This window comes from Callospermophilus lateralis, chromosome 16 (assembly GCF_048772815.1).
Source record: "Callospermophilus lateralis isolate mCalLat2 chromosome 16, mCalLat2.hap1, whole genome shotgun sequence".
Classification (NCBI taxonomy): domain Eukaryota; kingdom Metazoa; phylum Chordata; class Mammalia; order Rodentia; family Sciuridae; genus Callospermophilus; species Callospermophilus lateralis.
The window spans coordinates 91,625,998-91,652,369 of NC_135320.1; the positions used below are offsets into that span (position 1 = coordinate 91,625,998).

A 26,372-nucleotide genomic window follows, 5' to 3' on the forward strand; every position below is an offset into this window, starting at 1 on the left:
CGGGGCGGGGCTCGAGGACCTGGTGCGCACGCGCACCGCGCGTCCTCCCGCAGGGCCTGCTGGGCGCCGGGACGCCAGGGACTGAGCTCAGCGAAGCGCGGCGGTGGCATGTGGCGGCCGGTGAGGACTCGCTCATCCCGGGACCCGACCCCGCCCGCCCGGGACTCCCGCCCCAGGCCCCGAGATCCCAGTCACCCGGACCCCCGCTCCAGGACCCAGACCCGCATGCCAAGGACCCCCACCTCAGCGCTCCGTACCCCCTCAGGCCCCCACCGCCCCATCCCGCTCCCGTCCTTCTCTGCTCCTCGCAACCCGAGTGCTCTTGGACTCCCCCGGGCCTCTGACCGTTAGGGAGCGAGTGGACACCACACAACTGCCCAGCGAGAGGCGCAGCCTGCTTGCGCCCCACCCCCAGTCCTCTCAGGCCCCCGGGAGAGGGGGACACTCTTCCAGTCCCTGTCTGCAGCAGGACCCGTCCCCTCCCTGCGAGAGCCCGTTCCCTCTTATGTTTGGGTCTCGACGGACTCAGGGTGGCCCTCCCCTCCCTGGCCCCCATCTTCTATGCTGGCGATGGCCCTGTCCTTGGAGGCGCCCTGGATTATGGCCCTTTCTCCAGCACGTTTTTTGTGTGTTCTTTGTTGTTGTTTGCAGTGCTGGGGATCGAATCTGGAGTGTTCTATCACTGAGGTCTACCCCCAGCGCTTTTAGTTTTTTTAAATTTTGAGACAGGGTCTTGCTACATGGCTCAGGTGGGTCTCAAAGTTGACATGACTCTCCTGCCTCAGCCTCCTGAGCTGGGAGTATAGGCCAGTGCCACTGTGTGGTGTTCCTTTTTGGGCTTTTCTGTAGAGCTTGTGCTTTTCTAGGAAGCCTGGCCTTCAAGGTTAGGTACTGATAAGACCACAAGTCTGCCAGCTCGTGGCTTGCAGTGGGTAGCTTTTTTGCAGAAGACTGTTTTCTGGGCTGACAACAATGGAGTGATGTCAGAGAGTCAGGCAGAGACAGGGTTGGCCTTTGGCAATGCTTCTTCACATATCAGGCCACCAATCCTGCAGACAGGCCTCTGAGCAGGAGCTGCTTTGAGCTTTGAGTACAGCTTGGTCCAGCAGGCTTTGAGCACAAGAGCATTTCTAGTCACTAGACCCAATTTCCTGGCTCAGGTTCACAGTCTGACTCTTGGTTTTCTTTCCTTAGGGTGCATAGGGCTGTGGATCCTGCTGTTAAGCTGCTTGGTTCTAGTCCCCTCTTTTAGTTTTTCTTTTAAAGCCTCATTTTGAGAGTCCTAGTTGCTTCTTCCTGCCGCAGGCTGGCTTATCTGTGGCCACCTTTCATCTTTCCTCCAATTTGCTCTCTGACCTGCAGAGAAACAGGAGGACTCAGCCCTGCTCTGCCTGATAGCACCCACTTTGGGTACCTATTGGAGAGGTAATATTCAGAGCTTGCTTTTGCTACTTTATAGATTTTTGTTTCCACTGGAAACAGCAGCTATTGGAGAAAAACTGGGCAAGTGTTTCTTTTTGCAGACAGACTGGACACACAAGCCCTATAAGCAGTATGAGGGCTGGGGTAAAGGGAGCCAGTTTCATTTTGTCCAAACTGGAAGGAGAGGGGTTGCTGCTGGGACCAGTATAGCTAGAGCAGTCCCAGTAGGTAGGAGTATGTGGTCTCAATGGGGAGGAGCTGGTGATATGCGCGACAGTGTCCTGGGATCCAGTCTTCTCTGCCTTCTTGCCAGTGGTTTGGTGGTCGTGTCCTGGGTGGGGTTTGGTTTATGTGCAGTGTGGTGGAAATTATTCTGGCTGTGGGCTTGGCCCCACATACACTTTTTGGGCTCTGAGAGTCCCTCTGACATGGGAATTTCAAAGATGATTGCTTGGAGAACCCTGGGCATCCCACACTAGGAGGCAGACAGTAGAATTGCCCGATGAGCTTGTAGGAGCTCTTGGGCCATCTGCATGAGATCTTTTCCACTTTTGTCCTATCTAGGGCTGGACTTGCCCTCTGTTGCCTGACTGTGACCTTCTGCCTGTTGCTTGGCAGAGGTCCTAGTGTGCGCTGTGTAGGTTAGTTCTGTGCTTGCCCCCCCCCAATGTTATTGTATTTTTAGATTTTTATTTAATTAATTAATTTATTTTTTATGTGATACTGAGGATCTAATCCAATTCCTCACAAATGCTAGACAAGTGTCTACCGCTGAGCTGCAATCACAGCCCCCGCTTGGCCTCTTTTGTCTCTCAACAAGTGTGTGTGCCTCACCCCAGCACAGCACTCAGTCCTGGAAGTGTGGAGCTGCTTGGGAGGTGGACCTGCTCTTGGTCCAGCCAGAGACAGGTGCTTTAAGTTCACTGTCATGCCTGCCCGGAAAAGGACAGTGGGAGAGGGGTGTACAAGATGCAGAGGAACCAAGGAAGAGGAACAATGGTGAGCAGGGTGGAGCCACCGATGGGGCGGGGAGTTGCAGGTGGGATCCCAGGGCCAGAGCTCCTATTGTAGTGGGGGTTCCTAGGAAAACATCAGGAAACTGTGACTGGGTGTGATGCTTAGGGGCCAGAGCCTCCTGACTTCACCTGTGAGAGCAGTGTGCCCCGTGCTGATGAGTACTGGGACCTGCACACTTAGGCCTCAGCTGCCCACCCGAGTCTTGATGGAATGGGCAGTCATCAGCAGCACCCAGAGCTCCAGTTTCATTGTAAAGTAGTTTAGATGAGTGTTCTTGTCTGTCAAAGAATTGTGTGTGTGGTTTTTTTTTTTTTCTTTTTTTTTAATATTTATTTTTTAGTTATCGGCGGACACAACATCTTTGTTTTATATGTGGTGCTGAGGATCGAACCCGGGCCGCACGCATGCCAGGCGAGCGCGCTACCGCTTGAGCCACATCCCCAGCCCGAACTGTGTGTTTTAATATATGAAACTGATGTGACTTGATTATTTTCCTTCCAAACCTTTGGGGACAGTGTGCTTGACTCTGTGACCTTGGGAACAATACTGAGCACTGTGGCCTTGAGGACCCCTGCTTGAGGATTTTACCATAGGATGCCGAGGCCTCTGTGTCAGCTAAGAAAGCAGTTAGATTTGGGTCTTCCTCCCAGCTTTGCCAGGTCTTGTGAGTCAGGACATGTAAAGTCCCCATCTTAAGTGACACCTACTTTTACAGCATGTCTATTAAGTGCCAGTCCCAAGTGAGCTCCCCTCTCCGACCTTGAAAATGTCCATTTTTTCCCCAGATTCAGTGGGGGCTTCTCCAGGCACACTAGCCCTACCCTAACTTAGCTCAGCACTTGGTGGGCTCTAACTCCTCAGCAACACCCCTTCAGCATGAGGGTGCCATTTAGACACTGCCATTGCCTGGGGTCACCAGAAGACCTGAGGGGCTGGCAGCTGATGCTTGACTAGGTTGTGCATACTCTCCTTTGGAGATGAACTCTTCCTGAGGCTTCTTTGAACCTCCCTGAAGGGCTTGGGACCTTTCCCAGGAAGAATTGGTGGACGTGGAGTGTGAGCCCTCCCCCAGCCTGGCTCTCCCATCCGCTGCCTCCAAGTCACACGTACCCACAGCACATGGGCCCTTCCTGTCCAGCCCTCGTGTTGTCCTTGGGGGCCATGTGATGCTGGGGTCAGCCCTTTATCCTGGACAGCTATGTGTGAGCCTTGGCCCTTCCTGGGGCAGAGGTCCCTGATTGGTGTGGGTACTTGCAGCCTCTACCTTTCTTCCAGTCTCTGCCTATTGTCTAGAATGTATGTGGCTCCTTCTCTTCTGAATGCTGAATCTCAAGAGTAGTCATTGTGTCAGCTTTGGCCATTTTCTTTGCTTATCATCCCCTTGAAAACTGCAGCCAACCCTCTCCTGACCTGTTCCAGTTAGTGCACACCTCTCTTCATTTTTGGCATCTAACCTGTATGTACATGCTGGAAGTCTCCTTTTTCTTCTGGACTAAATCCCTTTTATCCTTTTGAAAATCAGCGAGAATCTGCCACTCCTAATAAAAATAATTCAACTCAGCAAGTAGGTATGGGATTGCCCTGTTAGATCGGGTGAGCTGAGGGTCACTGAGGACCAGTGAGGGGCTTGGCGCAGGGGAAAAGCCTTAGAGGGCTGTGTTGGGAATCCTGAGCCTAGCAAGGTCTCAAGCCCATCTGCCTGCCACGCACCTGCTCACAGTGCCTGGTGTGTTGGGCACTGCTCCAAGGACTTTGCAAACAGCTTGGTGGCCTTGAATTGCACGTCGTTTGTTCAGTGATCCCACTTCATGGACAGGGAAACTGAGGGACAGAGAGAGAAGTAATTTACCCCAGGCTGATGGCCAGTTAAGTGCTGGAACCAGGACTCCAGCCCCCAAAGACCTTCCAGATTCTTCCTGAGATTCTCAGCCTCAGCTTCTGGAACCCTGCACAGTTGGTGTGAGCAGCACCCTGGCCTCTCCCTGCTTGGTGCAGAGGAAGTTTTCTCCCAAGTGGTAATGAGAAGAGTCTCATCAGTGCCAATGTCCTAGGCACAGAATCACCCAAGGTGTGAGCTGCCTTAGCTCAAAAAACACCACTTTCTCAGCTGGGACTTTCAGTGCTAGATATTTTGCAACTTTTCTTCAGGAAAGTATTTCCCTTAATTTATTATTATTATTTTTAGAGATACTGGGGATTGAACTGGGGTGCTCTACCCCAGAACCTTATTTTGAGACAGAGTCTTGCTGAGTTGCCTAGGTTGGCCTTGAACTTGCAATCCTGCCTTGGCCTCCCATGTTGCTGGGAGTTGCAGTTGTCCAGATAACTACTGCTTAGATCTACTCACTATTAATATGCTGCCTTAACTGTTTTCTCTTTCTGCTTGGAAAAAAATATACTTTGTTGTCACTGGACTATTTGAAAGTAAATCGCAGACATTTTGACATCTAATCTCTTAACACTTTAATGTGCATCCACTAAGCAAGGACAGTCTCTTGCGTACCCAGGGTAGTTTTTCATGCCTGGATCACTAGTAATTCCCTCCATCTGCTGTAGAGTCCAGTTCAGACTTGCCTGGTGACCTCAGAATGTCTTGCAGGTGTCTTGCCCTCCTTCTGACTGAGGCTTTTGCTGAGCTTGCCATGGTGCCTGTCTGCAGTGCTCTTCTCACCTTTTCCTGTGACTTTTTGTTTTAATTTTCTGTTTGGAGAAGTTGCAGTTATTTGTAGAAGTAGAGAAAGTTAATGCCTGTGCCCATACCAGCAGTGCTCAATTCCTGGCTCATGCTACTTTTTGAAAGGGCCAGGTCGTTATTAGAGGATGTCCCTCACTGTGATTGCTTATATTTCAAGGTCAGAAGGTGCCTATCGAGCACAGGGGCACAGCTGGTGGCAGATGTTGCTTCTTATCCACTGGGCGGAGGTCTTGCTGGGAAGGTCAGTCGCAGCAGAACCCTTGAGAGCCAGAGTGGCAGCAGGTGTGTGATGGTATCAAGGCACCAGCTTCAGGCCATCTTGCCCCGGATCCACTTGGCTCCTGTCCCTTCTGACTGGACACTGCCCCTGCCTCCTTGGACTGATCTCCTGAGTGGGGGGTCAGCCCAGCTCCCTCTACTTCCTCCCTGTGGCCTTGGGACCCCTTACAGTACTGCTGAATACAGCTTGCTCTGTGCCTTCCCTTTCCTTTTGGACCTGGGCACACGTTCTGCTTTCCAGCCACAGGTCCTGTTTCCCACTCCTCAGAGATGCCTATGCCACCCTGGCCTTGGGCCTTGGTCCCCCACTGTCCAGGTCGTGGTGTGTGCCTCCACATTGTGCTCTCTGGGCTGGCCATGGAGCTCTGGCCCTGGTTGTAGGCAGGGCTGGTTTGTCTGTGTGCCCTGCATTGTGGCATGGGGTAGAGGACTCTGGGATAAGGTGGGCAGTGGGCAGGATGACCGCCTAGAGCCAGCTGCTCTGCAGGCATTCCTAGCTCCTCTTGTGAGCATCTCTGCAGCACTTGGTTAAGTCGCCTACCCCCTGGGCCTCTACAGGTTGTGCATGTCATGGCACTAGAAACATCTAGGGTGATGAGGTAAAGTCATATGGGCTGCAGGTGTACTCCCTCTGCCTGGGGCTTCCCCTGTTGCCTCTGGTTTCTTGAGAATCAGTGCCTATAGCTTGTGGCCTTGCTGAACAGAAGGTTTGGTCAGCCAGTTCTCCTGGGACAGTAGGTCATGAACCTTGTCCTTTGACCTTGGAATTGTTTTCATGGCTGCACACCTTGGCCAGAAACCATTTGGGTGTCTGCTCCTTGGTTGGCCCAGCTCTTAGGGCAGTGCTGTTGGGTGACACTGTGGGCTTTATTCCCTTAAATGCTGATTTGCTAGAAGAATTAGCAGTTGAGGAATCTTTAAAATCTCACATTTCAAATGAGACTGGGAGCCAGATGGAGTGGCACATGCTGTGGTCCAGCTGTTTGGGAGGCTGAGGTGGGAAGGTTACTTGAGCTCTAGAGCGTGAGACCCCATCTCTGAATAAACAAGATTGAGAGGTCAAGGTTGCCGGTGAGAGTCTGATAGCTGCGGTGCTGCCCCTGGGCTGAGCCTGGCCCCGGACCATGTGCACAGTTTTCTCTGCCTCCTCACCTTCGGGGAGGGGCTCTCTGGGGTCTGGTGAGTTGGCAGCTCCTTGTGCCTTTGTGCTTTCAGAGCAGCAGTCCTCAAAAGGGTCAGTTCTCCTTCCTGCACTTATTTCTAATTGTGTGGCCTGTGAGTGGCCTGCCTTTCTGTGGTCACTGGTCAGTGTTTCTCAGTAACTGATAGGTCACAGAGCCACCAAAAGAGTGACGGTGGGTCTTGGCATAGACAAGCCAGGTCATGATGAGTTCTTCCTGCAGAGACTGAGGGGACTTTGACAGTCGGGCATTTTTAGCCAAACCACCTTGGCCTTTCTTTGCCTGGGGTATGCTTCCTTCCGGGAGTTAGGCCTGTTCCTTTGTCCTGGCATCAGGTTGGTGGCCCAGTGAGTGAGGCACCCTGTCCTGGGTGTCACCTTGCTGAGCCTGCTGTGGCTCTTTGCAGTTGCAGCTCTGCCCCTTCCACTTGGCTCTGCTGAGGAGCAGGCGGAAGCCCTGGCCTTGCCCTGCAGTGTTCTTCAGGAGGAACTTCAGGGGCCCACCTGCAAGGTAACCAGCGCCTGTTCCATGGACATGCACCACCCCCCACCAAGGCAGGGAGGCGTTCTGTGTCGGGGATGGAGGCAGAGGGGCCTGAGCAGGACCTTCTATTGTACCTGCAAGGCAGGGTGCCTCTGCACACATGCAGTGCCTGGGACCCAAGATGACTGGGGCCCTGACCCAGGACAACATAACCAGCAGATGCTGGCACATCAGGAGGACATATGGCCATCTGCCTCAGACATAAACAGGGAAACCATTCTGAGCATGGAGAAGGGGGAGACTGCCATGGGTGGGGTCAGGCAAGAGATAGGAGCATCCAGAAGAGAGGTGGGGAGGTGTGTTCTAAGCAAAAGGAAAGGCCTCTGAGGCCTTGCGGGCAGTGAGGCTGGACCATATTGGACAGCTCTTCCTCCCAGCATCTGTGCATGCTCACACTCTGTGTCCTTGGAACAGACAGACTAGAAGTGGACACAGGTGGATGAGCAAGCCTCCTGAGTGCAGCAGCATGGAGGTTTGCTCTCCTTGTCTAGCTCCGCTGGGTTTGGGTGTCCTACCAGTCACTGTCCCGATGCTCACAACCTAACTGACCCGTCATGAGGGGTAGTGGTGGCTGTGACTCTGGCAGTGCCCTCGTCCCATGGAGTGCAGACCCTCCAGGCTGCTTTAGCTTGGCTGAGCCACTGTACACCAGTGGCCACAGTGGGACTGAACACGGGGAGACTTTCCCTCAGAGCCGCCTGATGTCCACATCATTGTGGGCGTCCTCAGTCAGGCTCAGTCTTGGGAGGGTAGCCCCTGCAGCTCCTGTCTGCCCCTCAGGTCCTCGAGTCCCTCGTCGCTATGGAAGAGGACACTTTCCACCACTGTGTTGGGGGTGCCCCTGCTCCTTGGAATCCGCTATTTCACAGCAGAGGCCCGGGAGAAGAGGAAGATGCGGCTTGTGGTAGACGGCTTTGGGCGCTTTGGCAGGTAGGAGGGACAGGTGGGCTGTGCCTGTCCGTGGAAGGGCTGCAGTGCTCTGTGGGGACTCTTGCCACCTTCCAGGTGTCTTTGGCTGTGGGGGGTGACAAGCATTGTTGCCATGCCACATGTGGATGAGGGACTGCCAGAGAGGGCCTCTCACACTGGATGCAGCCCCACAGACCCTTAGCTGGATGGCAGCTGCCACCTTCCCTTCTCACCCCACCACAAGAAGAGCTGGTGTTCCAGACAGGCTTGGGCTGGCCACAGCAGCCGCCCTGTTCCTAGTACCCATGGTTTTCCAGCCTCTCCTGTCTCAGTACAGAATGGAGGGCATGGGACAATCTGTGCCCTGCCAAGTTGACCCTTGTGGGCACTGGCAAGCCTTGGCTCCTGGTGTTTTACCTGTGGTAGTGCCAACATACCTTCCAGCTGCCCTTCCTCCCCTGTGCGCCACACTGTCACTTGCTGACACTATTATTTGGGTAAATTGTTTACGGTGGTCAGAAGGTGGTTCTTCTAATTTAGTCATTCCCTCAATATTTATTGCTGGCACCTCTTGTAAGGGAGCTCTCTGCCAGTTATGAATCCATTGGTTTATTTATACCATCTAGACTGAGAGATTTGCTTTATTAATGTGTTACTATAAGTATCATTTTTTTTGGGGGGGGTGGTATTAGGGATTGAACTCGGGGGCACTTGACCACTGAGCCACATCCCAGCCCTATTTTGTATTTTATTTAGAGACAGGGTCTCACTGCGTTGCTTAAGGCCCTGCTAAGTTGCTGAGGCTGGCCTAGAACTTGTGGACCTCCTGTCTCACCCTTTCAATTTGCTGGGATTATAGGTGTGTGCCCCATGTCTAACTTCTCCAACATTTTATTTTGAAGAAATTTAAACAGCAAAGTTGAGCACGCTCTATGTGCCAGTGTGGTGGCATACTCCTATAATCCTAGCTGGGGAGGCCGAGGCAGGAGGATCACAAGTTCAAAACCAGCCTCAGCAATTTAGAGACGGCCTAAGCCACTCAGTGAGACCCTGTCTCAAAATAAAAAGGGCAGTGGTAAGGTGCCTCCGATTCAATCCCCAGTACCTCTGCCCTTAGAAAAGAAAATGCTCTCTGCTTACCCATGTGTATCTGTGCCCATCCTGAGGCTTTGCCATGAGCTTCCTGTATCTTTGAAGGGTGTTTCTTTCCTGAGCGTTCTGCCCCTTCCTGGCACTGCTGTCTCCAGTCTTTCCCTGCCCAGCCCTGGGGTCAGTTTTCCAAGGAGCCTGGCACCTGGAAGTGGGGTGGGATGGTTGGAGCCACTCCTGATGCAAGCAGGCCTTGCCTTGCGAGGTGCACAGCTGGGCTCGGGGTGTGCATAGACACCACTCCCATGTGCCTGTGGCTGCGTTCCTCGTTGGCTAGATCACGTGCTCACATGGACGCCTCCCGTTCCTAGCAGAGTCATTCTGTCTCCCTCTGCATTAGTGGAATACTGAGTGTGGCCACCATCCTCACCTCAGGCCACCTGAAGGCTTCAGGTCTGCATTGCTCAAGGGGGAAGGGGCCTCCTGGAGTCCCAGGGAGCTGAGCAGTCCTCTCCATGCCCACTCTGCTGGCCACCCAAGCCCCTTGTGGCAGAGGTTCCCCCTGTGGGACGGTCCAGCTGTGGAGGACAGCTTAGCAGGTGCAGGGCAAGGCCTCACCTTGCCACTCCCATGGTGAGGGACTTATATCCCAGAATGGAAGGGACTCTTCCCCTCCCAGCTGTTAGCCGGGGTCAGACCACCCACCTTTTAGTTCTGAGCCCCCCTGTGCTGCAGTGTCCAGACCGACCAGCTGAGCAGCTCTCCAGGATCCCCACCCTTGGGCTCCATTCTCAGAGGAGTAGCAGCCTTGCTTCTCTTATTCTTGGAGACCCCTCCTCCTCCTTTCGGTGGTGACAAGAGGCCTTCCTGATTGGTGCATGTTTTTGCCCCCCCCCCCATCTACCTCCCCATCCCCTGGGTTTCTGTGGGTGTTAACAGTCAGGAGTGAGAGTGGCCTTGTGAGACCTGGGACTGAGACTGACCAGCAGGCACTAACTAGCTCACTAGGACCTGAGTCCTGGAGACTGGCATGGGGTTGGCGGGGGTGAGGTAGAGCCTGACAGGGCTCTGAGAAGAGGAACCAGCACTGGACTCCACCTCATAGCCTACCTTCAGGGGCTAAGGCCTCCTCTGCCCGCAGGTCCCTGGGGATTGGCCTGTACATCTCCCTGGACTACTGGTGGTGCACAAATGTCATCCTGCGAGGGGTGGAAGAGGTTTGTCCCCCTGCCCTGGGCATGCAGGGGGCACACTGGAGGTGGTGGGTGCCTTGGGGACTGAGGAGGTGGCTGCCTGCCCCCATCCTCCCCTCCACGTCTATGGTCAGAACAGCCCGAGGTACGTGGAGGTGATGTCTGCTTGTCACCAGCGGGCAGCTGATGCCCTGGTGGCAGGGGCCATCCGCAATGGTGGCCTCTATGTGAAGCTGGGCCAGGGACTGTGCTCCTTCAACCACCTGCTGCCACCAGAGTACATCCAGACACTGCGTGTACTGGAGGACCGGGCCCTCACTCGGGGCTTCCAAGAGGTAAGGCCTGCCAGAGGAGGGAAGGGGGTGAAGTAGTGCCCCCCTGCAGCTCCAAGTGCTGGCTCCTCCCAGGTTGATGAGCTGTTCCTAGAAGACTTCCAGGCACTGCCCCTTGAGATCTTCCAGGAGTTTGACTACCAGCCAGTGGCTGCAGCAAGCCTGGCTCAGGTGCACCGTGCCAAGCTGCACAATGGCACTGCTGTGGCTGTGAAGGTACTGGGCCACCACCCTGTGCCAGGTGGGCTTCAGGCTTGGTGGCGACCCTGGGTCCTCAGTGTGCCTCTGCCTGCTGCAGGTGCAGTACATTGACCTGCAGGACCGCTTTGATGGGGACGTGCACACGCTGGAGCTCCTGCTGAGGCTCGTGGGGCTCATGCATCCCAGCTTCAGCTTCAGCTGGGTCCTGCAGGTAGTGCTGCTCAGAGCAGGCCAGGCAGTGGGCGGGAGCTGGTCCTCGACAGTGACCAACCGCCCACATATGGCCCCAGGACCTAAAGGGGACCCTGGCCCAGGAACTGGACTTTGAGAATGAGGGCCACAACGCCGAGCGCTGCGCACAGGAGCTGAAGCACTTCCCCTACGTCACCGTCCCCCGAGTGCACTGGGATAAGTGCAGCAAGGTGGGCTGGGATGGTCCTGGGGGTGTGGCGGTACAGGCCTCTTGAGCTCAGCCTCCTGCCCTCCCACAGCGGGTGCTAACAGCCGACTTCTGTGAGGGCTGCAAGGTCAACGACATGGAGGCCATCGAGAGCCAGGGGCTGGCAGTGCGGGATGTGAGTGCTGCGTACCTAGTCAGGGGGTGGGGTGGGGGTGCTGCCGGGTCTGCTACACATCCTGCCCCCTCCCCAGGTAGCAGAGAAGCTGATCCAGGTTTTTGCTGAGCAGATATTCTACACAGGCTTCATCCACTCCGATCCCCACCCTGGCAATGGTAGGACCCCTGGGAGATGTCTTGGTGGGTGGCCTGGATTGACATGCTGTGTGTCTGCCACCCTGGCGATGGTGGCCTCAGCCACATACTATGTCTGTAGTTCTGGTGCGGAGAGGCCTGGACGGGAAGGCAGAGCTCGTGCTGCTGGACCATGGGCTCTACCAGTTCCTGGATGAGAAGTGAGCTGTGGGCAGGTGGGACCCTCTCCCTGTGGCCTGGCCTTTCCTGCCCCGAGACGTGGGGCTCATAGCCAGACCCTCCCACAGGGACCGGTCAGCGCTGTGCCAGCTGTGGCGCACCATCATCCTGAGGGACGAGGCTGCAATGAAGGAGCACGCAGCTGCACTTGGTGTAAAAGGTAAGGGCAGGTGCAGCCCTAGGTTGGGCAGTGCTAGCTGGACACAGCCCAGCTCAGGCCCTGCCTCCACAGACTACTTGCTGTTCTCTGAGATGCTCATGCAGCGGCCCGTGCGCCTAGGGCAGCTGTGGCACTCCCACCTGCCCAGCCACGAGGAGGTGGCCTACATGCAAGAAATGGCCCGCAGCCACTTCGAGGCCATCATGCAGGTGCTCCGGGCACTGCCTCGGTCCATGCTGCTTGTGCTGCGCAACATCAACACGGTCCGTGCCATCAATGTGGCTCTTGGCACCCCTGTGGACCGCTACTTCCTCATGGCCAAGAGGTTAGTGACCGAGGGGGTTCCCTGGGGGTGGATGAGGCCTGTGGGCTGATGCCTGTGTCCGACACAGTGCGGTCAGAGGCTGGAGCCGCCTGGTGGGAGCAGCATACCTGGGTATCTACGGCAGTGGCCTCCTGCGCCACGTGAAGGTTGCCTGGGAGATGTTCAAATTTGAGGTGGCTCTGAGGTGAGTATGTGGTACTGGTTGGGTGGTGGGCCTGGGCCTTCTGACAACCAATCTTTGACCCCCCTACTCTACCCTCCCATAGGTTGGAGACCCTGGCCATGCGGCTCACTGCCCTCCTGGTTCGTGTTCTGGTCCGCCTGGGCCTTGTGCCTCAGGCCGAGGAGCTCTACCAGTACCTGGAGACGTAGATCCCCAGGGCCAGGATGACCACACAGCTGCTCGTAGCCCTGGCCCACTGACATCAGGCAGTCGGGCACCTCACACTGTGGGGCATGGGGCAGTCATGGCCTGAAGCAGGGGAAACATTGTGGGGCCCTGACCAGCAATGACCACACACTCGTCTCAAACAATTTGTTTTCCTTGTTTTGTACAAAAGGTGGGGGGAGGCAGTGTGCGGGGGCAGGGTGGCATCCACATGCTTAGAAGTGGGCGGTGACACGGTCAGTCTCCAGCAGGTCATCAAGGATCTGTGGGGTGAAAGCCGTCAGGGCAAGGCTCAGCAGGGCAGGGTCAGGATGGGCGGGGGGTAGCAGGCCAACTCACAATGTCTGGGGTTGTGCCAATCTTCTTGGCCAGCTCCCCACGCTCCATAGTGCTGAGGTACAGGTAGCGGTTGAGCAGCTCTCCGTCAAGCACGTTGCGCACTGCGTTCTGTAGGATGCGCCGGTCCACGTGCAACATCCTGGGGAGGGGGTGTGGGGGGTCAGGGCAACCTGGGAGGGTGGGCAGATCCCTGAGGATGGTGGGTGCTCACCGGAAGGCACGGGGGTTGAGGCCAGCATGGTGGGGCAACATGGTGGTCAGTGCGTTCTGCAGCATCAGCAGCCTCCGGTAGGTCTTCTCCTGCATGGGCAGCAGGAGCCCAATGCCGCCATCCAGTGTGGCTGGGGATGGGGGGGAACGTGTGAGCCAGGTCAACCCCCTAGTCATCCAGTGTGGCTCGAGGGGGCACAGTGAGCTCGGTTACCCCACCCCACCCCACTCACCAAACCACGTGATGTGCTTGTTCTCCCACACCACCGACTTCTTGCTGGGCCCCTCAGTGGCCCCCCTGCATGGCGTCCTCCAGAACGTGTTCACATGGGCACCCACGTGGAAATCTGCCCTGCGCAGCAGGCGCATGCCCCCAAAGCTCTCCTTGGCTAGGTCAGAAGAACTCAGATCACTGCCCACCCAGTGCCCAATACCCAGCCCGAGTAGAAGTGAGGGAGGGAGGGAGGGCTGGGGTTGTGGCTCAATGGTAGCTCGTCTAGCATGTGTGACGCACTGGGTTCGATTCTCAGCACCACATACAAATAAATAAAGGTCCATCAACTACTAAAAAATATTAAAAAAAGAAGTGAGGGAGGGAGCCACTGACCTTCTGGCAGGTACATGTACACCATGAGGTTGCGGTCTCGGTCAGACACTAGGGAGCAAAGACCCAGAGTCAGCTCCAGCCACCCCCAGGGTGACACTCCCCCGAGACCCTACTCACCCAAAAAGCCCAGCTGGGCATTGTCTACCATGAAGTCCACACTGTACACCTCCAGAGGCTTGGCATCCTGTTGTCAGGGAGCAGAGCAGAAGGGGTGTCAGGAGGGGCCTGAGTATGACTCACCTGTACCCCAAGACCACATGAAGTACCCGGGACACCAGGCTCAGCGTCTTGCTCTCTTCTTGGTAGCGCAGCAGTGAGATGCTCTTCATGACATCTGCAGCCAAGATGAAGTTCTTGACGCTGATCATCTGGTGGATGTACAGCTGGGTGTCGATGAAGGCCATGCCTGTCAGCTCACTGGCCCGCAGGCTCCACAGGAAGATCTAAGGGGCAGGAAGGGTCAGTGGAGTGGGCAGGGTGAGCAGGCACAGCAGGGAGGGGTAGCTGTGTACCTTCTGGCCAATGGCTGACACTAGGTGACCATTGCAGTGGCACAGGGCAGTCACAGGCCCCTTCTGTTCCTTTTCATATAAGACCTTGAACTTGTTCTTGGTCAGGGGCTGGCCAGGTTCGGGCACCACCTCAATCACGTCCATGATGAGGATCTGGCAGGGCAAGGGAACGTGTGGGGATGGCAGACAGGCTGCCAAGGGCCGCCTGTCCCCACCTGGCAGCTGCTTACCCGCCCGCGGCACGTGACCTCCTCTCCCTGCATGAGGCAGGTCCCAGCAGCCACATAGCCCTTGAGGCCCGACACAGTCTCCTCACTGCGCAGCGACACTGTCTTCATGCACGTGACGTGTTCCCATTCCTCCAGCTCAATTCTGCACAAGGCCAGGCTGCATCAGGACACCCCAGTCCTGCCCTGCTGGCACCCAGAAGCCCCCACTGGGCCCAACATCACCTGGCATTAGGAATGGCCTCCCAGCTGACTGGGGAGATGAGCTGGATGGAGAAGGCCTCCTGTTGGGGGTGGATGTACCTGTCATCTGCAGGGACAAGGAGGCAGTGGTCGTAGCCAGCCCTGGGCATGGTCCACCCCACCCCTGGAGTTACATACCTCTCTCAATGGCCTCAAACTCCTTTTCCTCACCAGTCATGCGCGGGATGCGGGTGCAGGGTGTATTGGTGCTGGTGGCCACGGCGTACACCTAGGAGTTGAATGGTGTCACATGCCTGGGGTGCATGGGGGAGGGGGTGCAGGGGGAGGGGACAGACCTTGGACTCCACGTGGTAAGCCACATAGTGAGCCGTGCAGCGCAGTGGGATCTTCCTGACGGGCCATGGGGCATCGTAGGACAAGTAGGCAGGCAGGACACTGATCCGCAGCTCACCCTGGGGTGGGTGGAAATAGTCAGCAAGGCCTAGGGCTACAGGCCTCCCTACCGCCTGGCTAGGTCACCAAGTCTGGGAAAGGTCTGGAAGAGCTGTAGCCTTGGTCGTCAGTCCCCGTGCCTTCTGGCCAGGGAATACAGCACAAGGCATGGGAGCCCAAGCCCAGAGGACCCTAGAGACTAAAGCCACATGACTGAGACTGGCCACGCCGGGGACTGCAGAACACAGGCAGAGGGAAACCCTGCCAGCCCCAGCGCCAGCCCCAGCTTCTATCCAGTCCTGAGTGCACTAGCCCCTTGGAAGCACTCAACACCAGAGTCTGTCAGTGACTCAGGTGGTCATGGCTGCCACGTGGGTGTCACAGATGAGGCAAGGGCTTTCAGGGTATGCCCCACCAGCCAGGCCTCCACTGCCAACGCTCCAGCCCCCAGACGGCCCAGCATTAAGCCCCAGATCCCCCCTCCTGGGCCCTACCCTCCTCTAGATAGTCATCCCTGGTCCTCTGGGATGTGCTGCAGCTGAGGAGCCCTCCTGTCCCTAGCGCCTAGCTTAGCCAGGGCAGTATCAGTGCTTGTGGTGCGGCCAGAGTTAACCTTCCTACCTGTCTGTTGAAATACAGAAAGCCTCGGGGGCAATTGACATTGTGGAATGGGGCGAAGGAGTCGATGGGGCCATCGATGCCCATGGGGTGCAGCCGCAGAGCCCCCCGGCCAGTCACTAGGAGCCAGTGGGGTGAGGGACCACAGATGAACACCTGGAGACAGACACTGTGAGAACATGTGGGCAAGGTCCTGTTCCCCTACCCCCAGGCCCAAACAAAGCTGCCTGCCTACCCCAGAATAGCCATAAATGTCCTCGAAGTAGCGGAAACGTGCCACACGTCCCCGGGCCCCAGACCCCTCCTCCACACTGCCACCTTCTGCCTTCTTCTTGGAGGGTTTTGCCTTCTTTTCACGGAAATTGATGTTGTGGGGGACCTGGTGAAGGTGTCGATGAATGCCAGGCCCTTCAGATGCTGTAGCCTGGACCCCTCCCAACCCACCCCAAAAGGGTCTAGCAGCTGCACCTTCTTGAAGCGAACTTTGAGATTGCCCTGGCCAAGCTGAGAGTCATGGGGAAAAGCCTCATAGATAAGCAGCTCCTGGTCCACATGCACCTGGAAGTGAGGCAGGGTGGGCCACGAGGTGGGGCTGGGCCCCGAGGACAGAGTGGAGGAATGGGCTGGGCTGTGAGGGCAGGTCCCAGCCTCTGGGCAGGCACCAAAGGGCTCACCAGCAGGTAGGGCCTGCTCTGGCGACTCCCCAGAGCAACCAGCAGCACCTCCTTGACCAGGGGCAGCTCCCCCTGGCGCGTGGCCTCTTCCTTGCGGGCCTCACCCTGCGTGGTAGGCTGTCCAAAGGAGCTGTCCACCAGGACTCGCTGCCCCACAGGGAAGTTCTTCACCAGGAACACCAGCCGCCAGTCTGGAAGCTGGTAGATCTGGTGGGGGACAGCAGTCAGTGATGATAGGGCCTGCCGTGCTGCCAGGGCTGCTGAGCCACATAGGTGCACCTACCTCCATGGTGCCGTTCTCTCGCACCAGCAGGCACCAGTGGGTGGGCTCTGCCCGAAAGGGTGCAGGGTCTCGGTCAGCAGGGGGCTGGCTGCTCCTCCGGGCCTCCTCTTTGCTGGGGCTGAAGAGGGAGCCTGAGTCCCCATAGAGCATCTCCTCCTCGTCATCCACTGTAGGGCTGAAGACCACAGTCACGTCTCAATCTGCACAGAGACCCAGGTCTCCTGCACCCCGGCCCCCTGCACACCTGGTCTCTGAGCCCAGTCCCTCGGCCTCTGAACTGCTGCGGCCCCCCATCTCATCACGGGCCCCACTCAGGCGGCTCTCGGTGGTGAACATGCCGCTGACATCACGATACAGGCAGAGTGTGATCACCTTGGACTGCTGCAGGGAGAGCAAAGCCCAGTGTAGGTCGGGGTCAGTGGGGATAGGGATCATAGGCAGGGATAGCAGACACAGAGGGTGAGGCCTACATGGTGCAGTGGGGGCTTGTGAAGTGCCAGGCGGTGGTGGCGGCCACCATACGAATCACTCTTGAGCAGGAACATGGTAACATGGCCCTCGGCGCTCATGATGACCACATAGGGGTCGGCCACAGCGCACTGCACGATGGGGGCACCCAGGTCCACAGGAATGAAGTGCAGCTGATTCACTGTGGGCACAGGGTGGTCAGCACAAGGTGGCCAATGCAGCATACTCCCCAGGACGCGCTTCCCTACACTTGCCCACCTACCTCCTTCTAGCAAGCGGATGCCCAGTGGTGACACTTGGACAATGTAGCGATTGTCCCCAATGTTTCCAGCAAAAACCGTGGGGCCCTGTGTGGCAAAGCCACTGGTGTCCAGTTCCATGATCTCCTGGCCAGTCTGAAGGATCTGTAGGTCACGTAGTGAGTTGTGCCCTTCCCCGGGGAACCCCAGACGCCCACATCCAGACCCCGCCTTTCACCATTGTTGAGTCTTCCCGGCTCAGAATGAGGAAGCCGTGTCTTCGGCCGTCATCTTCTGCTTCAGGGGTGCTCAGCTCCTGCTCTGGGCCCTCTGCCTTAGGTGCCTCCTCCTGCAAGGGCCAAGGACAGGGAGGACAGAGAGCTGTGATGGCTGTGACCACTGGATCCAGGTGCCCTCAGGCCGCCACAGTCACTATCACCTGGGGTCCCACCTACCTCCTCCTTGCGCACAGGGGCAATGACTGTCCACATGTCATAGCAGCCAGGAAGTTCAAAGGTTGTCACTACCTGGGGCCGGATACTCTTCTAGAATGAAGACAGGGTGGGATGGGGTCAGCCTACTCAGGTGCTGCCAGCAGGAGCCCACCCCCCTTGCCCTACACACCTGCAGCACCGATAGGGCCCCGTTCTTCCCGTAGCCGGAGCAAACCACAATCTCCAGGTCTGGCTCAGGGCTGTTCTGAAACTGCACAGGTCGGGGTAAAGATGCTGCCCCAACCCCGCTCCTGCCCCCAACCCAAGCCCAGGCCCCAGGCACCTCTTCGGAGAGGAAGGCGGGCTCGCCCACAGCAGCATTGGCGCAGGGTCCGATGTTGAGCATGCTGTCACACACCTGCAGACACAGTGGCAGTCAGGTGTGGGGAGGGTGCGGGCATCCACGGCTGTCCCCAGTCTCACCTCAAAGGAGTAGGTGGCCAGCTGTGTGCCTGACTGGGCCTCACTGCCGTACACTTCAATCTCGTCCACCTCGTCCTGTGGCACGGACTTGCCCCCTGTAGCACACACAGCCCACTTGAGCCTTGCCCTGGCTCCCAGACCCACCCCACCCAACCAGTCCAGCTCTCACCTGACCAGCCCACTATGGGGTCCACCCGCTTCTTCTTGGAGGGAGGCTCTTCCTGTGAGGCAGGAGACAGAGGTGAATAGCATTTCCAGGCTGCTTTACACCAAGGGGAGGTGGCCAAGCAGACCCTGGGCACCACTATGAGCACCCACCTTGTCAGCAGCCTCGCGGACAGCACTGGCTGGGGGCTCCTGCAGCTTCTCTGTGTACTTGAGGAGGAGGGAATTGCCCAGGCGCGAGCCCAGGAACAGGTACCCAGGCTCCATGGTGACCATCTGAGGGCAGGCGTGTGGATGAGAGGAGGCCAGACCTGGACCCAGTGCAAGACCCCCCCCGGCCCCTACTCACACTGGTGGTGAGGACACTGGCGGCTGCCTTGTCAAAGTGGAAGGCACGGACGCTGCGCATGCCATCTGTGACGAGTGTCAGCACATAGCTGTGGGCGGGGCGGGCTGCTGAGTAGGGCTGGGGATGAAGGATGTTGGAGGGCAGGGGTGGGGGGTGCTGAATGAGCAGGGGAGGGAATGTGGGGGTCTCAGGGCAGACAGGGCCAGGGGCTCACATCTCGCCACCCTTGAGGGAAATGACCATCTTGTCATAGGAAATGAAGGCGGCCTGGGCGCAGTCCAGGGTGATCCGTACGCCTTCCTGAGTGCCTGTGAGGAAGGTGTCAAGCTGGCTGGAGGCCCTGCCCCACCCACAGCCCCACCCACTAACAGTCAGCTACACTTACGCAGTGGGAAGGCAGTGGTGCCCGTAGTGAGGCTGTTGAGAGCCACGCCGTACGGGGGGACACTCTGGTTCAGGTACAGCAGCGAGTTGACAGCGAAGACCACGACCCCACCTGGGGACAGACACGGGCTGGTAGGCAGGCTCACTGGTCCCCCCCAGGACCACTGGGTACTGCTGGGCCCTGCTCACCTATGGGCTTGGGCACAGCCAGGGCCTGGGTGCAGTCAAAAGGCAGGCTGGTGAGGGACCAGATGACAGGGTGGACCTTCTGCGTGATGTTCAGTGAGATGGCCACAATGGAACAGGTGTCCTGTCGCACTGCCACCCGCCTGGAGTAGCAGGTAGGTCAGCTGGGCTCGCAGCACCCCCAAGGCTGGGGTCCCACTTCCTCTCTGCGGGAGCTACACATCCCTGTCCCCTCTGCCCAGGCAGCTGGGTCCACAGCAAAGAGGGCATCCCTGGGCCTCACCCGGGCCAAGTCTGGTTGGGCTCGAACAGGATGAGCAGGGTGGGCTCGTAATAGCCGTGCAGGAACTGCAGGTCAATGATGTTGAGCAGCTTCTCGTCCAGGGCCCGCACATCGATGATATAGCTAGGCAGGAAGCTGGACCTCTGCCTGGGGGAACAGGGACGTCAGGGTGGGGCACACAGAGGGGAACCAAGCTCCATGCCTCTCAGACCCACAGCCGTGACCCAGTGCTCACCCCTCACCCACGAGCCCCTCGTGCTCCTCGGCCAGGCTCTCCCTGCGGAAGGGCAGCACCACCAGCCGGGTGCCGTAGATGAGCATGGCTGCACAGCGCCCATCGGGGTCCACCCGCACTCGAGGTGTGTGCACGTTCTGCACAAAGCCGTCCTGGGGGCAGAGGGACATTAGCCAGGAGACCTCACGGGCAGCACTGGGGGTAGAAGGAGGGAGGGAGTAGTTGGGCTGGCCGGGGTGCCTCGATGTGGCCTACCCGAAGCTCAGGCTCCTCAAAGTAGTGCAGGGACAGGGTCTTCAGATCGTGGGTGCCTGGGTCATACTCCACCACGGACAGCTGGGGGCAGGAGGTCAGAACTATGGCCTGCCCCCATGCACCCTGGGGGTACCAGCAGGCCCCTGTGTAGCCCTGCCCCCTCCACCCCCCACCCCAGGCCTACCACCCTCTACCACTCACCTTAGCATCCTTGAAGCTGAGCAGTAGGGCATCACGCTTGGCTCCTGCCAGCTGCACGCTGGCCATGGACATGACGTTGCCAAAGAAGGAGAAGGAGGCCACCAGCTCCAGCTTCTCGCGGTGGGCCTTCCCCTCTGGGAGAGGGCCAGCAGGTCAAAGCTGGGTGATGCCCTGGCTACCCACATGCCCAGGGTGGCCACCCCTGTACTTACCTGTGCTCCTGTCATTCTTGGTCAGGGCCTGGAGGGGTAGGAAGAGAAGGCAGTGAGGGGCTACATACATGCCTGCCTCTCCTCATCCAGAGACAAGCCCTGAGGAAGGACAGGAAAAGTTCACTCAGGGCTGAGCCCTGCCACCAAGGACCCTGGAGATAGCCATGCACCCTCCCTGGCCTGTCCACCTCTCACTCACGCACCCATGCCCCCAAGCCTGGTCTCAGGGATCTTCCCCAGGAAGCCTCTGCCTCACGTTTCCCCAGAGGCCAAGCCCCCTGCTGCCCACACTCATCTTCTGCCCCAAACCTGCCCAGCTGGGCATCCACAGATGTGAACCTGTGGGTGCTGCTCCAGGCACAGCGTAGGCTACACTAGCGCCTCCAGTTGGAGCCAAGGTGCTGCAGCTACCGGGAGGCTCAAAGGCTAGAAATGAGGCAAGGTGGCCATGCCCAAAACTTAACCCTCAGGGGGCTAAGACAGGTTTGAGGCCAGCCTGGGCAACTTAGTGTGGTGACCTCAGGGTTGTCGTACCTCAGAATTTTTTTTAAGTTTAAAAAAAAAAGTGTGGGGGGGATGCTGCGAATGTAGCTCAGTGGTGGAGCACTTGCTTTGGGTTCAATACTCAGTATGGGGGGGCAGGGGGGCCGGGGGAGATAGGCCCTGAAGTGCAGAGAGACAGGCACAGAGGTGCTTGTCTGTAGTCCCAGCTCTCAGGAGGCTGAAGCAGGAAGATGGTGTGAGCTCGAGAGAGAAGATAAAAGGAAAGCAAGCCAGCCCTGAGTTCTCCATGCCAGCTCAGGGTGCTCACTGTGGCAGGACTGGCAAGGCTGCACTTACACTAGACTCCAGGGACAGACTCAAGACAGCCACATATGGACCTGGGTGGGGTCTGCTCTGAAGAACAGGTGTGGTGGTCAGCACACTGTGCCCTGCTGGCCTAGCTCTTGGGATGATTGGCACCTTTCACCTTGGTGTTCTGAGGCCCTGAATTCCTGAAAGAAGGCTGACTACCCTGAGGTCACCGCACTGCCAGGAAAACTGGGCTGGCCACTTGGGGGCGGAGTGGAAAGGATAGAGAGAGACAAGACCACCTGCTGCTGCTGTGTCCTGTGCAAACCCAACCCACGGGTGTGTGCACAAGACAGACTAGGCTGTCCCTCCTGGGCAGCAAGCGTGCACACAGCAGTCTCCCCGCAGCACCACCAAACCCTGCTGCCTTGTGCTCATGCTGTCCTGAGAGGGCCGGGAAACAACTACCACATCTGGTGTCTTTGCATGTTTCATAACGACGGACAGGGAAGGATCACCGCAATCCTGGGGGCTGAGTGCCTTTCAGGGCAGTCTGGGTTGCTCCCTTCCACGCAGATGAGCTGCCATTTCTCTGATCTTTAAAAACCTGCGTTCCCTGTCAGTTACTAACCCATTTCTTTGCTTTCTTTTGCATGAATCTCCAGACAGTTGCCTGGGTTCACTGTTACCAAGCCTCCTTCACAGGGCCTCCCATCCTCCTCAGGTCAGGCCACAACCCCACTTGCCCCAGCCGGTCTTGTTCCACCTGAGGCGCTAGTGTCCTTCTCCCATGTGCTGCACCCCCAGCCTTTCCTCCTGCTGCCCTGGCCGCGGTCCTCCAACTCTTCCTGTCTCAACCTTTGCAAAGCTGAGGTGCCCCAGGGCCCTGTCCTTTGCTATCTCTGGGTAACTATACCAGCTTCAAAGGACAGACGCCACCCATAAGCTAAAGACCCCAACTCTGCCTCCAGCCCAGACCCCACTCCCATCTCTACTGCTGCTCTAAACGGCCACCTGCTGAGGAATCAGCTGACCAGCATGGGAAGCAGCTTTGCCCCACCCACCACACACAGCTCTGCATCCCCTCCCTCACTGTACTAGGGTTGGTCAATAGGACCAGCACAAAACGGCAGAAGGGACAGCAGTTGCGTCTGAGACCAAGCTCTGGTCTCAGAGGACCTGCCTCACTCTGGCAGTCTGTCATGCTGTTGAGGCCCATGCTGAGGAGTGGAGGCCTCCTGCTAGCAGTGCAGGCAGAACTCCAGTCCAGCTGAGCCCCAGAGGACCACAGCCCTGTGGGAAGCCCATCAGGAATTGCTCTGCTGAGCTGCTCCTGACTGTGGGTCCTCAGAAACTGAGAAATACTCCTCCTTCCTTAGCTTCTAAGTTTTGGGGTAACCTGTTCAATGGCAAATAGTAACTAATACAAGATCCATCCACAGCCTTCTCCAGGGCACAGAACAGCAAGGCCACCACTCCAGGTGCTCATACCAAACTTCAGACTTGCTGCCCACAGACCTGGGAAGACTTTTGGTCACCCTCACACACCTACCTCTACCCCACCACACCAGTCCAAGGCACTAATGCCTCTCCACTAATGGTACAGCCAGCTCCCAACTGGTTCCCCTGCCTCCTTTCACCTTCTCTTCAATGTGGCAGTCAAAGTGACCCTTGAAAACAGGTCAGATGATTCTTCTGCCAAAAGTGCAGCTCCACACTTGAGGCCTGGGACACTGGAGGCCACCCACCTTGTCACCTCTCTGACCTGTTTGCTCATCTCTCTTCCCCTCCAGCCCTCACTTGCCCTCCTGCCACAGGACCTCTGCTGGAACTGCTCTGTCTACTTAGAACTTCTTCATCTGATACCCACAGGTTTCTCCATCACTTTTCCTCCCCTGCTCAAATCCCACCTCCCCACGGAAGACATTCAGCACCCCACCCTGTCTCGCTCCCTCACCCTGCTCTCCAGTCTAAGACACTGCTCCCCTCTCACACTTCCATGGCTGTACATGGCTTGTTGTCCTCCGAGTGCAAGCTCCACGGGCAGGCATCTCTGACTGTAGTGTGCATCAGCATCACCCCAAATGCCTGCACACAGCAGCACTTAAATAAACATCTGCTGAAAGGACAAATGAATTCTGGTGGGGTCTCAGCCCATTCCTTGGGTTATTTTTATTTTTTAGTTGTAGATGGACAATACCTTTATTTTATTTTTATGTGGTGCCTCACACATGCTGGGCAAGAGCTCTACCACTGAGCCACAACCCAGCCCCGAACCCATTTCTTAAAAATGTAATGATGCACGTGAGCATGGTAGTGCACACTTGTAATCCCAACAATCCTTGAGGCTGAGACAGGAGGATCACAGATTGAGACCAGCCTGGGCTACTTAGCAAGACCCTGTCTCAAAATAAAAAATAAACAGGACTGGAAGTGAAGCTCAGTGGTAAAGCACTCATGGGTTCGATCCCCAGTACCAAAACTCAAATAAACAAACAAAAAAACCAAAACCAAATAATGATACAATAACTTCTAATTAGTAAAAGTCCACTACAACAGGTAAGAAAGACTGTTTAAACACTTATTTGGCTCTTTCAGAGATGGACCTGAAAAGCCCGTTCTTTCCTGTCTTGCTTGGTCAAGCACACCGCAACGGAGGTGCTTCTCGACCCGGGCAGCCCCTACTCAAAACGCTTGCGTGGCTCCTCCACCCTCTGCGCGCCCCGCTGCGCACGCGGGCCCTTGGAGAGCGAGAAGCCTTCCCGGTCGGACCCTGGTCGCTCTGGCAACCAGCGCGGCTCCGCGCCCCGTCCGGCCAGTGGACTGTCCTCGCGCGGACGCAGCCCCGCGCCGCGGGCTGGCGATGTTCGTTCTCCGGCTCCGCCTCAGGGAGGCAGTTTCCAAATACCGGCAAAGCGGCTCTCAGCCCGGCGGCGGCGCACGCCTGTAGCCCAGCGGCTCCAGAGGCCGCGGCGGGAGGATGGCAAGTGTGAGGCCGGCCAGGGCTCACGCGACGGGCCCGCCAGCCTTCCGGCGGCGAGGCAGGCTGCGGGCGGGCCCAACGGTGCGCGGTGCGGCGGCGGCCTCTCTGCGGGCGCGCAGGCGGCTCCGGCCGCATCCGCACCGCCGAGCGCTCTGGGCGCCGCCGCCGCCGGCCGCGCACACGAGCACGGCGGCGCGCGGGCGGCGCGGGCCTACCTCGGCGTCGCGGTTCAGGCGGTACACGTAGAGCTGCGAGGTCCCGGCCACCACCAGGTTGCGCTCGCTGTTGTTGAAGAAGTTGCAGTACATCGCGAACTCGAGGCCGGTGGGAGGGTGCGCCTGCTTGTAGACCGCGTACATGGTGACGCCGCCGCCGCCGCACGCCGCCGCGGCCGACTGGGGGACCAGGACAGCAGCGAACGCCGTCCGGCCTCGCGCGGAAGCCGAGCTGAGCGTTCCGCCCTCTTGCGTCTGCGCGGCGGCAGCGGCGGCCGGCGGCAGCGGCCCCTGGCGGCCGGGAGGGTCCCTGCGTGCGGCGCAGTTCTCCGCTTCCCCGGCGGCCCCAGGGTTGGCGTGCCGCCCGCTCCCAGGCCCAATCCTAGAAGTCCAGGGAAAGAGGGTGGTCATACCAGAAAACGGCTTGGAAACGTGTTCAGGCCAGGCCCCTATCCGCCGCCCAAGCACTGAGCAGTGGACTGACGGCACTTGGATGCTCAGACGGGTGGGTGACTTTTGAGCCACCCCCAAAGCCCGTAAAATGTGTTAAGAAAGACCTGGGACACAGCAGCCTGGCTCCCGCTTCACAGGGCGTCTGCTTTTTTGTTTCGTTTTGTTTCGTTTGAGGGACGGGGTGCTGCCCGCACTCCTGGACTTCACCAGGCCCTCACAGACGAACCAGTGTCTGCGTCAGGGGGGCGCAGGGAGCCCGCTGGACCCACGGAAGGAGTGGAGTCCCCAGGAGGGCGCAGGCGGGGTGCCCCTGAGCTCCGGGCCCTTCTGTCTCGGGGCTGGGGCCGGAAGGAGAGGCAGACCTGCCCCGTGGCCTGTTCTTCAATGAGAGATAAAGGAAGACCATCAGAGAGGGAGACTGGGAGGCACTGTGGGGAAGGACAGTGGTGGCCTGGACCATGGCCCAACGTTCTGGGAAAGGAGCATCTCGTCATCAGGGTGGGTGTGTGTGGGAGGGGCAATGGGGCCACCAGCACAAACCCTGGCAGATTCAGGGCTCTCAGCTTCGCCATTCAGAGGCCTTTGCCCTCCACATTTTCCTCAGCTCCTGCAAGGTGGGCCCCGGCTAGGGGACTGTCCAGTTCACACTCCTCATGCACCCCACACACTCACCACAGGCAGGCAATGTACTAGGAGCTCATGGGGTTTTTTTGTTTTGTTTTGTTTATACTGGGGATTAAACCCAGGGATACTCAACCACTAAGCCACATCCACAGTCCTTTTTATTTTTTATTTTTAGACAGGGTCTTGATTTTTTTGTTTTGTTTTGTGTGTGTGTTGCTGGGGATTGAACCCAGGGCCTAGTGCATGCAAGGCAAGCCCTCTACCAACTGAGCTATATCCCCAGCCTAGACAGGGTCTTGATACATTGCTTAGGACCTCCCTAAACTGCTGAGGCTGGCTTTGAACTTGCAATCCTCCTGCCTCAACCTCCAGAGCTGCTAGGATTACAGGCATGTACCACTGGCTTTTTCCTTTTTTACCCTCTATACTCATACTCATCTTGGCATGTTCAGTATTCTGAGCTGGGTTTAGGAGACAGAGAGTAATTTCTAGATGCCTCTTTTAAGGTTGATGATGATCCTTAAAAAAAAAAATCTGTGCTGAGGCTTGTTGTGGTGGCACACGCCTGTAATCCCAGCAGTTTGGGAGGCCTAGGCAGGAGGATTATGAGTTCAAAGCCAGCCTCAGCAATTTAGCAAGG

At 57.5% G+C, this 26,372-nt stretch overlaps 2 protein-coding genes across 6 annotated transcripts; one reads left to right on the forward strand and one right to left on the reverse strand.

Annotated features, from left to right (window-relative positions):
* The first annotated feature begins 50 nt into the window (after window positions 1–50).
* Window positions 51–12,833, forward strand: Adck5 (aarF domain containing kinase 5). Of its 4 annotated transcripts, none has more exons than XM_076836106.2 (15): window positions 51–120; window positions 7,001–7,104; window positions 7,918–8,067; window positions 10,277–10,352; window positions 10,463–10,663; window positions 10,736–10,876; window positions 10,959–11,072; window positions 11,152–11,283; window positions 11,353–11,436; window positions 11,513–11,594; window positions 11,695–11,773; window positions 11,861–11,952; window positions 12,010–12,277; window positions 12,345–12,461; window positions 12,544–12,832. In XM_076836106.2, the coding sequence occupies exons 1-15, from the start codon at window positions 109–111 to the stop codon at window positions 12,647–12,649; spliced, it is 1,758 nt and encodes a 585-aa protein (XP_076692221.2). In that variant the 5' UTR covers window positions 51–108; the 3' UTR covers window positions 12,650–12,832. The 4 variants fall into 4 exon arrangements, with proteins under 4 accessions (XP_076692221.2, XP_076692223.2, XP_076692222.2 ...); XM_076836108.2 differs by having other exon boundaries at window positions 12,073–12,277; XM_076836107.2 differs by having other exon boundaries at window positions 12,025–12,277; window positions 12,544–12,831.
* On the reverse strand, window positions 12,804–24,880 carry Cpsf1 (cleavage and polyadenylation specific factor 1). 2 transcript variants are annotated; one of them, XM_076836103.2, is made up of 37 exons: window positions 24,656–24,880; window positions 20,666–20,693; window positions 20,454–20,587; window positions 20,253–20,333; window positions 19,998–20,149; window positions 19,763–19,909; window positions 19,483–19,622; window positions 19,295–19,405; window positions 19,124–19,217; window positions 18,910–18,997; window positions 18,714–18,836; window positions 18,565–18,616; window positions 18,396–18,490; window positions 18,256–18,330; window positions 18,103–18,183; window positions 17,934–18,023; window positions 17,717–17,827; window positions 17,502–17,643; window positions 17,242–17,420; window positions 17,016–17,149; window positions 16,772–16,946; window positions 16,489–16,695; window positions 16,283–16,372; window positions 16,050–16,193; window positions 15,818–15,970; window positions 15,100–15,216; window positions 14,942–15,032; window positions 14,786–14,870; window positions 14,564–14,705; window positions 14,334–14,486; window positions 14,088–14,264; window positions 13,939–14,005; window positions 13,822–13,869; window positions 13,448–13,603; window positions 13,216–13,345; window positions 13,005–13,143; window positions 12,804–12,928 (listed from the first exon to the last, which is right to left on the reverse strand). In XM_076836103.2, the coding sequence occupies exons 1-37, from the start codon at window positions 24,797–24,799 to the stop codon at window positions 12,881–12,883; spliced, it is 4,323 nt and encodes a 1,440-aa protein (XP_076692218.2). In that variant the 5' UTR covers window positions 24,800–24,880; the 3' UTR covers window positions 12,804–12,880. The 2 variants fall into 2 exon arrangements, with proteins under 2 accessions (XP_076692218.2, XP_076692217.2); XM_076836102.2 differs by having other exon boundaries at window positions 17,016–17,152.
* Window positions 24,881–26,372: the final 1,492 nt, after the last annotated feature.

Excerpts from the sequence above, each read along its gene's own strand:
- Adck5 (XM_076836106.2), top strand. Across the intron at positions 12,278-12,344 it reads TACTTCCTCATGGCCAAGAG|TGCGGTCAGAGGCTGGAGCC; the intron begins GTTAGTGACCGA and ends TGTCCGACACAG. Across the intron at positions 12,462-12,543 it reads AAATTTGAGGTGGCTCTGAG|GTTGGAGACCCTGGCCATGC; the intron begins GTGAGTATGTGG and ends ACCCTCCCATAG.
- Cpsf1 (XM_076836102.2), bottom strand. The coding sequence starts at position 24,799 with ATGTACGCGGTCTACAAGCAGGCGCACCCTCCCACCGGCCTCGAGTTC. Across the intron at positions 20,694-24,655 it reads GCCTGAACCGCGACGCCGAG|GCCCTGACCAAGAATGACAG; the intron begins GTAGGCCCGCGC and ends CTACCCCTCCAG. Across the intron at positions 15,971-16,049 it reads ACATTTATGGCTATTCTGGG|GTGTTCATCTGTGGTCCCTC; the intron begins GTAGGCAGGCAG and ends GTCTGTCTCCAG.